Here is a 12,123-nt window from a genome sequence, read left to right as displayed (position 1 = left end):
ATGAAATGATGGCAACTCTGAAAGACTCTTCAAACATAAGTCTGTAAGTTAGCTCACTGAGTTTGAAGGCTTGTTTTCAGACATTTCGTCATCATACTAGGTAACATCATCAGTGAAAGTCTCTGTGAAGAGCTGGTGGTATAAAGAGGTGGGACATACCATCAGTGCTTCACTGGAAACTCTCCCTGATGATGTTATCTAGTATGATGACGAAACGTCTGAAAACAAACCTTCAAGCTCAACGAGCTAACTTATAGACTTATCATCAACCTGAACTACAAATCTTCTCAAACATCGCTAACTCTTCAAACATTTTAACAAATAAGAGAAAGGCTAAAGATAACCTTTTGACCATAGGACTTAATATCGACCAGAGATGGTGAGTTAATTTTCAGAGGAATCAGTTTCTTCAGTTGAGCCATCACTCTCAATGTCCACTTTCTTGCGCTGAGTGAGAGTCTTGCGATGACTAACTTTTTTGGGTGGTTCCTTCTGTGTAGGAGCATTGGAGGTTTGATTACTGAGCATGTGTTCAATCCTACCAACAGACATAAACACAGAGATTAAACATTTGCAATAAAATATCCTGTGAAAAATATCTTTACTGATCCCTGTATCTTGCCTGTCCAGCCCAGGTATGGGGCATAAAGTTGAACCATGAAGAGTTACATGAGTGGGGTCTGACAAGTTTTATTTCCATACTTTGATTGTAAGATGAAATCACCAAATTGTTCTCATTGAAAATTATTAAAATGTGGTGAATTAAGGCAATTATTAATCCAGCAATTGAATACCTACGCATAAGGCATGTCACACTGTTCCGTTGCAGATTTAACAAGACGATCAGCACTGCAAAACCTGCAATCACCTTTAGATTTCTCTCATAGGCTTAAATGCATGGGGAATTACAGGCAACCATGTTACATCACATTTTATCAACTTTTAGAACATCAAACATGGAACAGTATAGCACAGGAATGGGCCCTCCAGTCCACGATGTTGTGCCGAACATGACACCACATTTAACAAATCCTTTCTGCCTGCCCTTGGTTCATATCCCTCCTGAAGAACGGCTTATGCCCGAAACGTCGATTCTCCTGTTCCTTGGATGCTGCCTGACCTGCTGCGCTTTTCCAGCAACACATTTTCAGCTCTGATCTCCAGCATCTGCAGTCCTCACTTTCTCCTCATATCCCTCCATCCTTTGCATATTCATGCATTTATCTAAAAGCCCCTTAAATGTCCCATCGTATTTGCCTTCACCACCCATGGCAGTACATCGCAAACTCTGTGTAAAAAACTTGCCCTTTATGTCTCCTTTGAAACTACCCCCTCACCTTAAATGCATGTCCCCTAGTTTTAGACATTTTAGCTTTGGATAAAAAGATTCTGACTGTCAACCCTATCTGTGAACTCTTAATTTTATAGACTTCTATCAAGTTTCCCCTCAGCCTCCATCACTCCAGAGAAAACAGCCCGAGTTTTTCTAGTTTCTCCTAATAGCTCATATCCTTTAAACTAGGCAGCATCCTGATAAACCTCTTCTGCACCCTCTCCAAAACCTCCACCTCCTTCCTGGAATGAGGTGACCAGAATTCAACTGTAATACTGTAATACTGTAAGTGTGGCCTAACCAAAGTCTTATAAGGCTGCAATATGACATCCTGACACTTGTACTCAATTCCTCAATTGATAAAGGCAAGCATGCCATATGCCTTCTTTACCACCCCATCTACTTGTGTGGCCACTTTCAGGGAGCGTTGGATATGAACCCCAAGTTCCCTCTGTACATCAATGCTGTTCAGGATCCTGCCATTAACTGTATATTTTTCCTTAACATTTGATCTCCCAAAGTGTAGCACCTCACACATACCCGGATTAAACTCCACCTGCCATTTCTCGGTCCAAATCTGCAACTGATCTATATCCTGATGTATCTTTGACAACCTCCTACACTATCCACAATGCCACTGATCTTTGTGTCACCTGTAAATATACTAACATTATGTTTTAATCTGAGTCATTTATATGAATCACAAACAGCAGAGGTCGCAGTACGACTCCTGCAGAATACACTAGTCACTGGCCTCTAGCCTGAAAAACACTCTTCCACCAATACCCTTTTCCTTCTATGGTCAAGCCAATTCTGAATCCAAGCGGCTAAGCTACCGTGAATCCCACACATCTTAATCTTCTGCTAAGCCTACCATGAGGGAGCTTGTCGAAAACGTTACTACGATCTACGTCGAAAACTTACACTGCTCTCCCCTCATCGATCACCTCCTCAAAAAATTCAAACAAGTTAGTAAGAAATGACCTGCCCTACACAAAGCCTTGTTGACCGTTCCTAATTAGGCCATGCTTTTTCAAATGTGTGCAAATCCTATCCTTAAGAATTCTCTCCAATAACTTCCCAGCTACTGAAGAGACACACACACCGGTCTGTAATTTCCTGGATCATCCTTATTTCCCTTCTCGAACAGAGGAATAACATTAGCTATCAGTCAGTCCTCTGGGACCCTTCTAGTGGCTGGTGGGGATAGAAAGATCTTGGTCAAGGCCCCAGCAATCTCCTCTCTTCCCTCTCTCAATAACCTTGGATAGATACCATCGGGCCCTGGGGACTTATCAACCTTAATGCTCTTCAACAGATCCAACAACACTTCTTCCTTGATCTCAAAATGCCCAGCATATTAGCATGCTCTGCAGAAATCTCACTACTCTCCGTGTCCTTCACCTGGGTGAATACCGACGCAAAGTACTCATTTAGAATCTCACCCATCCTCTGCCTCCAGGCACAAGTTCCTATCTTTATATTTGAGTAGTCCTATCCTCTCCCTAGTTAGCCTTTTGTTTTTAATGTATCTATGGCATGCCTTGGGTCTCTCTTTAGCCCTACTTGCCATGGTTATTTCATGGTCCCTCCTTATTCTCCTAATTCCCTTCTTTATTTATATTCCCCACAGGCCTTGTCTGATGTTACAAAATTATGAGGGGCATGGATAGAGTAAATAGACAAAGTCTTTTCCCTGGGGTCAGGGAGTCCAGAACTAGAGGGCAGAGGTTTAGGATGAGAGAGGAAAGATATAAAAGAGATCTAAGGGGTAACTTTTTCACACAGAGGGTGGTACGTGTATGGAATGAGCTGCCAGAGGAAGTGGTGGAGGCTGGTACAATTGCAACATTTAAGAGGCATTTGGATGGGTATATGAATAGGAAGGGTTTGGAGGGATATGGGCTGGGTGCTGGCAGGTGGGACTAGATTGGGTTGGGATACCTGGTCGGCATGGACAGGTTGGACCAAAGGGTCTGTTTCCATGCTGTACATCTGTATGACTCTATATGATTATTTTTTTCCTTTTCATATCCTCCCTCATTATCCAAGGGTGCCTTACCGTGCCATCCTTGTCCTTCCTCCTTACTGGGACATGCCAGTCCTGAACTCTCATCAGTAGATCTTTACACAATTCCCACATGTTAAATGTGGCCTTGCCTGATGACAGCTGCTCCAACTAATTCTCCCGAGCTCTTGCCTAATACTGACATAATTTGCCCTCCCCCAAATTAGTACCTTGCCACAAGAATCATAGAAGCCTGACAGTGCGGAAACAGGCCCTTCGGCCCAACAAGTCCACACTGACCATCTGAAGAGTATCCCACCCAGACCCATTCCCCTACCCTATTACTCTACATTTCCCCTGATTAACACACCTAACCTGGAGCTGGAGCTGGATGAACTGGATGAACTCCGGGAAGCTGAGGGAGAAATTGAGAGGATGTACAGGGAAGTGGTCACTCCTCAGACACAGGATAAGGACAGCTGGGTTACTGTCAGGGGGAGGAAAAGGAACAAACAGATAGGGCAGGGATCCCCTGTGGCTGTTCCTCTCATTAATAAATATACCATTTTGGATACTGCTGGTGGGGACGGCCTACAGTTGTCAGGTCTCTGGCACTGAGTCTGGCACTGTGGCTCAGAAGGGAAGGGGGGAGAATAGAAAAGCGCTAGTGGTAGGGGACTCAATAGTTAAATGGATTGACAGGAGAGTTTGTGGTCAGGAACAGGACTCCCTGAAGGTATGTTGCCTCCCTGGTGCCAGGGTCTGGGATGTCGCCGATTGGGTTTACAGGATTCTGAAGAGGAAGGGTGAGCAGCCAGAAATCATGTTACATATTGGCACCAACGACATAGCCAGGAAAGAGATTGAGATCTGAAAAGTGACTACAGTGAGCTAGGTTGGAAGCTGAAGAGCAGGACGAGTAGAGTAGTGCTCTCAGGTTTGCTACCGGTGCCACGAGATAGTGAGATGAGGAACAGTCAGCGAATGCAGCTTAACACGTGGCTGCGAGGCAGGTGCAGGAGGGAGGGCTTCAGATATCTAGACCATTGGGATATCTTCTGGGGAAGCTGGACGGGTTGCACTTGAACTGGAGGGGCACAAATGTCCTGGGTGAGAGATTTGCTTGTGTGTATCAGGAGGGTTTAAACTAGTTTGGCAAAGGGGTGGGAATCAGAGCTACACATCTGAGAGGGGGACAATTGTAGATGGGGCAGTGACAGGATGCAGTGAATCTATTGGGAAGGTTTCTCACGGGATGAAACAAAAGGATCGGTTAGTGTGTCTGCTTTAACGCAAGGAGTGTCTGAAATAAGAGTGATGAACTTAGACATGGATCAGTACTTGGAACTATGATGTTGCGGCCATAATGGAGATGTGGAGATGTGGGTTTCACAGACGTAGGAATGGTTGCTAGATGTTCCAGTGTTTAGAACATTTAAAAAGAACAGGGAGGGTGGAAAAAGAGAAGGGGATGTCACATTGCTAATCAGAGAGTGCATCACAGCTACAGGAACGAAGGTTGTTGAGGAAGGTTTGTCTAATGGGTGGAAGTTAGGAACAGCAAGGGAACAGCCACCTCATTGGGGGTTTTCTACAGACTAGTCGAGAGATTGAAGAACTGATAAGCCGGCAGATTCTGGAAAATGCAGATGTAGCAGGGTTGTTGTTATGGGTGACTTCAAATTTCCCAATAACGACTGGAACCTCCTTAGTGCAGATGGTTTGGATGGAGCTGTTTTTATTAGGTGTGTTCAGGAGGGTTCCTTTACTCAGTATGTTGACAAACGGATGAGGGGGGAGGCCATTTTGGATTTGGTGCTCAGCAATGACCCAGCACAGGTGTCAAATCTCGCGGTGGGAAACATTTTGGTGACAGTGACCACAACTGCCTCACATTTACCATTGCCTTGGAGAGGGAAAGGAGCAGTTACCAAGGGAAGATATTTAATTGGGGAAAAGGAAATTATGACGCTATCAGACAGGAGTTGGGAAGTACAGACTGGGAGCAATTGTTCCATAGAAAGGGCACAACAGACATGTGAAGACTGTTTAAGGAGTAGTTGTTGCAATTTGTTCCTCTGAGACAGGCAAGAAGGGGTAAGATTAAGGAGCCATGGATGACGAGGACAGAGGAGCTTCTCGTCAAAAGGAAGAAGGCAGCTTATGTGAGGTGGAGGTAGCAAGGATTCAGCACATTTTTACAGGATTACAGGCTTGCTAGAAAGGAGCTCAGAAATGGACTGAGGAGAGCCAGGAGGGGTCATGAGAACGGTTTGGCAGGAAGGATTAGGGAGAACCCAAAGGCATTTTACTCATACATGAGGAATAAGAGAATGATCAGAGAGAAGGTTGGGCCGATCAGGGATAGCATAGGGAACTTGTGCATGGAGTCTGAGCAGATGGGAGAAGGCCTAAATGAGTTCTTTGCTTCGGTTTTCATTAAGGAAAGGGACCTTGTTGTGAATGAGAACTTTGAGGGGCTGGGATATTGATTGAACAGATCAAGATTGATGAAATTGATGTGCTGGAAATTTTGGCGAACATTAAGATTGATAGGTTTCCAGGGCCAGACCAGATCTATCCTAGGTTGCTCCGGGAAGTGAGAAAGGAGGTTGCTAAGCTGCTGGTGAAGATTTTTGCTTCCTCACTCTCCACAGGAGTCATACCAGAGAATTGGAAGGAGGCCAATGTTGTTCCTCTTTTCAAGAAAGGTAATAGGGAAATCCCTGGCAATTACAGACCAATCAGTCTTACGTCTGTGGTCAGCAAGGTTTTGGAAAGAATTCTGAGGGATATGATTTATGGCTGTTTGGAAAGCATAGCGTGATTAAAGGCAGTTCAGCATGGCTTAGTGAGGGGCAGGTTGTGCCTAACTAATCTTATTGAGTTCCTCAAGGAAGTGACAAGACAGGTCAATGAAGGTCAAGCAATAGATGTGGTGTATATGGACTTCAGCAAGGCATTTGATAAGGTTCCCCATGGTAGGCTTATTCATAAAGTCAGGAGATATGGGATACAAGGAGGTTTGGCAACCCGGGTTCTGTTGGCTGACAGAAAGCAGAGAATGATTGTGGATGGAAAGTATTCTGCCTGGAGGTCAGTGTTGAGTGGTGGCCCGCAGGGCTCTGTTCTTGGGCCTCTGTTCTCTGTAGTTTTTATAAATGACTTGGATGAGGAGATTGAGGGGTGGGTTAGTAAATTTGCAGATGACACAAAGGTTGAAGGTGCTGTTGATAGTATTGAGAGGTATTGCAGGCTGCAGCACGACATAGACAGGATGCAGAGCTGGGCTAAAAAATGGCAGATGGAGTTCAACCTGGATAAATGCGAAGTGATGCATTTTGGAAGGTCGAACTTGAATGCTGAATATAGGATTAAAGAGGGATCTTGGTGTTCAAGTACATAGATCTCTCAAAGTTGCAACCCAAGTGGATAGGGTTGTTAAGAAAGCATATGGTGTTTTGGCTTTCATTTACAGGGGGAATCAAGTTTAAGAACCGTGAGGTTTTGTTATAGCTCTATAAGTCCCTGGTGAGGCCACACATGGAATATTGTGTCCAGTTCCGGTTGCCCTACTATAGGAAAGATACAGTGGCTTCGGAGAGGGTGCAAAGAAGGTTTACCAGGATGCTGTCTGGACTGGAGGGCTTGTCTTATGAAGAGAGGTTGACGTAGCTTGGACTTTTTTCTCTGGAGAGAAGGAGGAAGAGAGGTGACCTGATCGAGGTATACAAGGTAATAAGAGGCATGGATAGAGTCAATAGCTAGAGACTTTTCCCCAGGGCAGGATTGACTGGCACGAGGGTTTATAGTTTTAAGATATTAGGAGGAAGATATAGAGGAGACGTCAGAGGTAGGTTTGTTACACAGAGAGTTGTAAATGTATGGATTGCATTGCCAGCTGTGGTGGTAGAAGCAGAGTCATTAGGGACATTTAAGCGCCTGATGGACATGCACATGGACAGCAGTGAATTGAAGGGTGCGTGGGTAGGGTTATTTTACTTTACATTAGGATTAACCCTCGGCACAACATCATAGGCCAAAGGGCCGGTTCTGTGCTGTACTTTTCTATGTTCTACATCCCTGAACACTACGGGCAATTTAGCATGGCCAATTCACCTAACCTGCTCACCTTTGGATTGTGGGAGGAAACTGGAGCACCCCGAGAAAACCCACGCAGACACGAGGAGAATACACAAACTCCACACAGACAGTCACCCGAGACTGGAATTGAACCCAAGTCCTTGGTGCTGTGAGACAGCAGTGCTAACCACTGAGCCACAGTGCCGCCCATGACAATGTCCTGACTAATCCTTGTTCATTGCTATCTTAAAATTTAAGGAGTTGTGATCACTGTTTCCAAAATGGAGAATGGAGAAGTCAACCAAGAGAATCCCCTTGCTCCTTTTTGAATAGTGCAGAAGATCATTCCTGCCCACATCAGAGAGTGAATTGGCTCTCGGTTTCACTTGAACAATGCAATATGGCACTCCCTTTGCCACTCGTGCCAACTTGTAATTACGTTCCTGGATTGGGCTTGAATTTATGCCTTTCTAACTCTGAGGGGAAAAACTTCCAATTCACCAAGTCCAAGGCGAAGACCTAGCAATAAGAATAAAGAAAGCTGGAAAAACTCAGCCGGTCAGGCAGCATCGGTGGTAAGAAACAGAATGAACACTTGAAGTCGATGGCCTTACACCAGAACCTGGTTCCTGCTTTCTCTCCACTGATGCTGCCTGACCTGCTGAATTTTTCTAAACTTTCCTTTATCATTATTTCTGATTTCCAGCAGTCACAGAACCTTGCTTTCTCTTGAAGCCAAGCAATGTTTGTAAACAACAGTTTGTCAATGTGGAGCACAGCACTACATTTTGAACCTGCTATTTCATTTAATGCTAAAAAATATATCACTTCTTGATGTACTTGGCAGTTTTGCATCCTTGGAGTCAAGGTACATTACTGATTGAAATACAAATAGAAATAAATACAAATTTTAAAACTGATAGGGTATAAAACATCAGCAACATTGGGAAGCTGAGAGTGAAGACAGTAGAACTGTAATGTATAGTATGGGCAGAAACAGCAGTTATTGGTAAAAGATATACATCCGTTTTTACATCCTGTAGGTTGAAGCACACAACTTGCTGTCGCGATAGGCACATTCCAAGGCTCGGTGCTATGGGCTGAAGGATGCATTAAGGTTTAGGGCAAGCACTACAAAGATTCAAAAGAACAAAGCCATCTGGTAAATCTCTAACCCCATAATGTAACATAGGGCTGAACATCTTATAAAATCCCTCAAATTCTATACTTGACATTAAATGCATATTATAAGCATAACCTGTAATTACGTCCACCACTAAAGTAAGCAGATATAGTTTTTTCCCCTGTTTATAAGCATTAGTTATAAACAGCCTGGTTTCAACAAAACTTGGTACAGAGATAGGGAATGACTAGATCAGAGTCCTTGAATATTATGCAAAGTTCGTTTGCAAATTCCGTGGCTAAAGTGTACTTTTCAGAAAACAAACTTATTATCCCCATAGGTGCAAACACCAAGTCCAAGTCTGTAGTTTAGCCAAGTATTCACTCAATGCAAAATAATTAGCTAAACTGGAAAATATTTCGAGTTCAGCTGAGATCAACTTGCATGGAAAATATATCACTCGATTTATACTGGAGTTGAGGGAAAAGGAAAGCTGATCTTGATATAAGTGCAAACAAACATTTGGAAAATCATTCCAAGGTGAGAAGAAAATCAGTGTTAATCAGACAAGAAAGCTACAATTATCATATCATCACGTGTTTACTGTTCTTTCACATACACTTTCTCCAGCTCTCGGTCCATGTCTGAATCTATGAGAAGTTCTGCCTTATTGGGAAGAATTCCTGCAAAAACAACAACAAAATTAGACACAAAGGTCTCAGAAAAATCTGAAGTTAGGAACTGATTAAAATTGTGACAAAATTCCAAACATTTTCTTCACATTTATCACCTTCTTCAGGGATCACCTTTTCCAGAGCAATTACAGATACAACCAATGCTGGCTAAGACCACTAATAAATTAATGCATTTTTAGCAAATGCCAATGAACAGTTATTTCTGACAACAATATTACCTTGAAATGCAATTTCAGGGAGATAGAGCTTTAAAGGTAAGCGTGATTCTAGTTTTTCACACGGAGTGTAGTCCATTATTTCTTGGATTACGGTTCAACTAAACCCATCTCAAAACAATATTCCAGACTAAAATTTGTTTATAGGTCACTCTGAAGATGCTGAGTTCTGACAAAGGGTCATCAGACACAAAACACTAACTCTGATTTCTCTTCACAGATGCTGCCAGTTTGCTGAGCTTTTCCAGCAACTTGTTTTAGTTCTGATTTACAGTATCCGCAGTTCTCTCGGTTTTTACACAGAAGATGTTATCCCATACGACAAGTGTCCTCATTTCAACAGAAAATTAAATCCAAATACAGGGCCAGATTTTCTGAGGAGTGGCAATCATGGTCAGATTGTCATTCCAAACCTATTTTTTCACAGGAAATTCTGAGGATGTGATGCACATTTTCAATCCAACTGTGTCCACATAATAAGGGATAGTTGGGGAAAGCAAGCTTTGACCTCTTTGTCATGACAGTAGTTGTCATTTTCTATGATCTAAATGTCCAATAGCTCCTGTGAAAGAGTAAATATATCAGGAAAATATGAGATTGGGGTGTAAGGCAGGAAGGGGGCCAGGCTGGTATGCTGCCAGATGGGTAAGGTCCAGGACACCAGGCAAGTAGGGTGCCAGTTAAGTAGGGTGCCAGGTACCTACCAGTGGATAGGATGCCAAGCTGACAGGTGAGTGAGTATCATGGCACAAAGTGAGAAAGGTGCTGGGTAAGTGGTTGTGTGTACAGAGCAAGTCAGACTATGTAACTCGGCAGGAAGCTGGGGGATTGTTGGGTCCTAGGTGGTATCAGGTCATTGGGGGGGTAGTGGGGGAGCTGAGTATTGAGGCATCAGGTCTGGCAGTAGAGGTATGGAGGTGAGTTAGTGTTGTGTCCTGGGGAGAGAAGGGAGTGTCATTTGATTGGCAGGGGAGGCCAGTCAGTCCCTGGGGAAGGGCTGATGCTGGGTTCCAGAGAGGAGTCATATCTGAAGGAAGTTGTCAGATCACAGGATGTACAACGTCTGGGGGGGATGTGTGGTTGAGGTGAGGGGGTAGGAGTAATAAATGATAAGTTGGGTATCAATTTGATAGTTACCCAGGAGCTGGATGAGATTTTTAATTGATTGACATTGCCTGGGTAACCATTAACTGAAGTCGAACACCCAAATTCCCTGATTTAAATGGATACTTTCAGAAGATTTGAGGCTCAGGAGAAATGTCCATCAGAATCTTCAATTTCCTATACAATTTCCTCAGAAACTGCTACTGTTCCACGGAGTCCTGATGCACAATGCCAGTCTGTATTGCAAAAAATAACTATCCTGTGATTGGAAAGTTCAGCCAGGGTTTCACAAAGTACTAGACTAAAATAAAATTGGGTAGTTATTATAACTTACATAAATTCATTTTATGGTTTTAAATTAAATAATTTTGACGAATGATGATTTCATCTCATGTCCATCTCCCCTGAGATAGTGACAGTATAGGCGAAAGTGAGGACTGCAGATGCTGGAGATTAGAGTCAAGATTAGAGTGGTGCTGGAAAAGCATAGCAGGTCAGGCAGCATCCCAGCAACAGGAAAATCAACGTTTCAGGCAGGAGCCCTACATCAGGAATGAAGAAGGGCTCCTGCCCAAAATGTTGATTTTCCTGCTCCTCGGATGCTGCCTGACCTGCTGTGCTTTTCCAGCACCACTCTAATCTTGACTCTGATAGTGATGGTATAATTGAATGGACATCCAAGTGTCTTTACTCATAAATGGATGATGGACGTTACTGTTCGGGGCACCATAGCTTACCCTGATCTATGGCTCATTTCATACCCGTGTACACAGGTGGTGTGTGCACGGTGTTATGGACTAGGCCAGACACCCTTCAAAACATTTCAAGAAAGTAGCCTGGACCCTAACTTTGCTCATTGTTTTAAGCAGGTGTAACGTGGATACTCCAGGAGTGATGCAGCTGGGCAAACCACTTAGTTTTAAACAAAATAGAATTTATTTGCAAGGGTGACACAGTGGCTCAGTGGTTAGCACTGCAGCCTCACAGCGCCAGGGACCTGGGTTTGATTCCAGCCTCAGGCGTCTGTCTGTGTGGAGTTTGCACATTCTCCCTGCATCTGTGTGAGTTTCCTCTGGGTGCTCCAGTTTCCTTCCACAATCCAAAGATGAGCAGGTTAGGTGAATTGGCCATGCTAAATTGCTGATAGCGTGCAGGGATGTGTAGATTAGGGGCATTAGTCAAGGGAAATGTAGAGTAATAGGCTAGGGGAATGGGTCTGGGTGGGTTACTCTTCGGAGGGTCAGTGTGGACATGCTGGGCTGAAGGGCCTGTTTCCACACTGTAGGGATTCTATGATTCTATTACTGACTGAAGCACAAACAAAAAAGAACATAAAATAGAATAACCTAAGCTATCCAAAAACCCAACAGATTATCCCAATTTAATGATGCTGTTCCAAATACTTGCAACAATCCCCATAAAGACCCTTTGACAAAAAAGGTAAAATCAAACACAGGGTCCTACAGAAGAGAGAGAGAGAGATGACAGAGATGTTCAGCATGGAACACCTTCTCCCATAGAGCTGTTTCTTTGACCAGTAGCCTCAAAACTGACTGACTGCT

At 43.6% G+C, this 12,123-nt stretch overlaps 1 protein-coding gene across 3 annotated transcripts in view; it reads right to left on the bottom strand.

Moving 5' to 3' along the window:
• Positions 1 to 225: 225 nt before the first annotated feature.
• c16h11orf49 (chromosome 16 C11orf49 homolog) overlaps positions 226 to 12,123 on the bottom strand; it is a 340,513-nt gene continuing 328,615 nt past the window's right edge. For all 3 annotated transcript variants that reach the window (XM_043705470.1, XM_043705472.1, XM_043705471.1), the window contains 2 exons: positions 9,167 to 9,230; positions 226 to 538 (listed from right to left, as the gene is read on the bottom strand). In XM_043705470.1, coding sequence (XP_043561405.1) covers positions 385 to 538; positions 9,167 to 9,230 — 218 coding nt within the window. In that variant the 3' untranslated portion in view covers positions 226 to 384. The remainder of the gene's footprint in view (positions 539 to 9,166; positions 9,231 to 12,123) is intronic.

The sequence above is a fragment of the Chiloscyllium plagiosum genome, chromosome 16, assembly GCF_004010195.1.
Source record: "Chiloscyllium plagiosum isolate BGI_BamShark_2017 chromosome 16, ASM401019v2, whole genome shotgun sequence".
Lineage (NCBI taxonomy): Eukaryota > Metazoa > Chordata > Chondrichthyes > Orectolobiformes > Hemiscylliidae > Chiloscyllium > Chiloscyllium plagiosum.
Note: the sequence above shows the minus strand (reverse complement) of the source record. Positions and strands in the feature narration are given on the sequence as shown.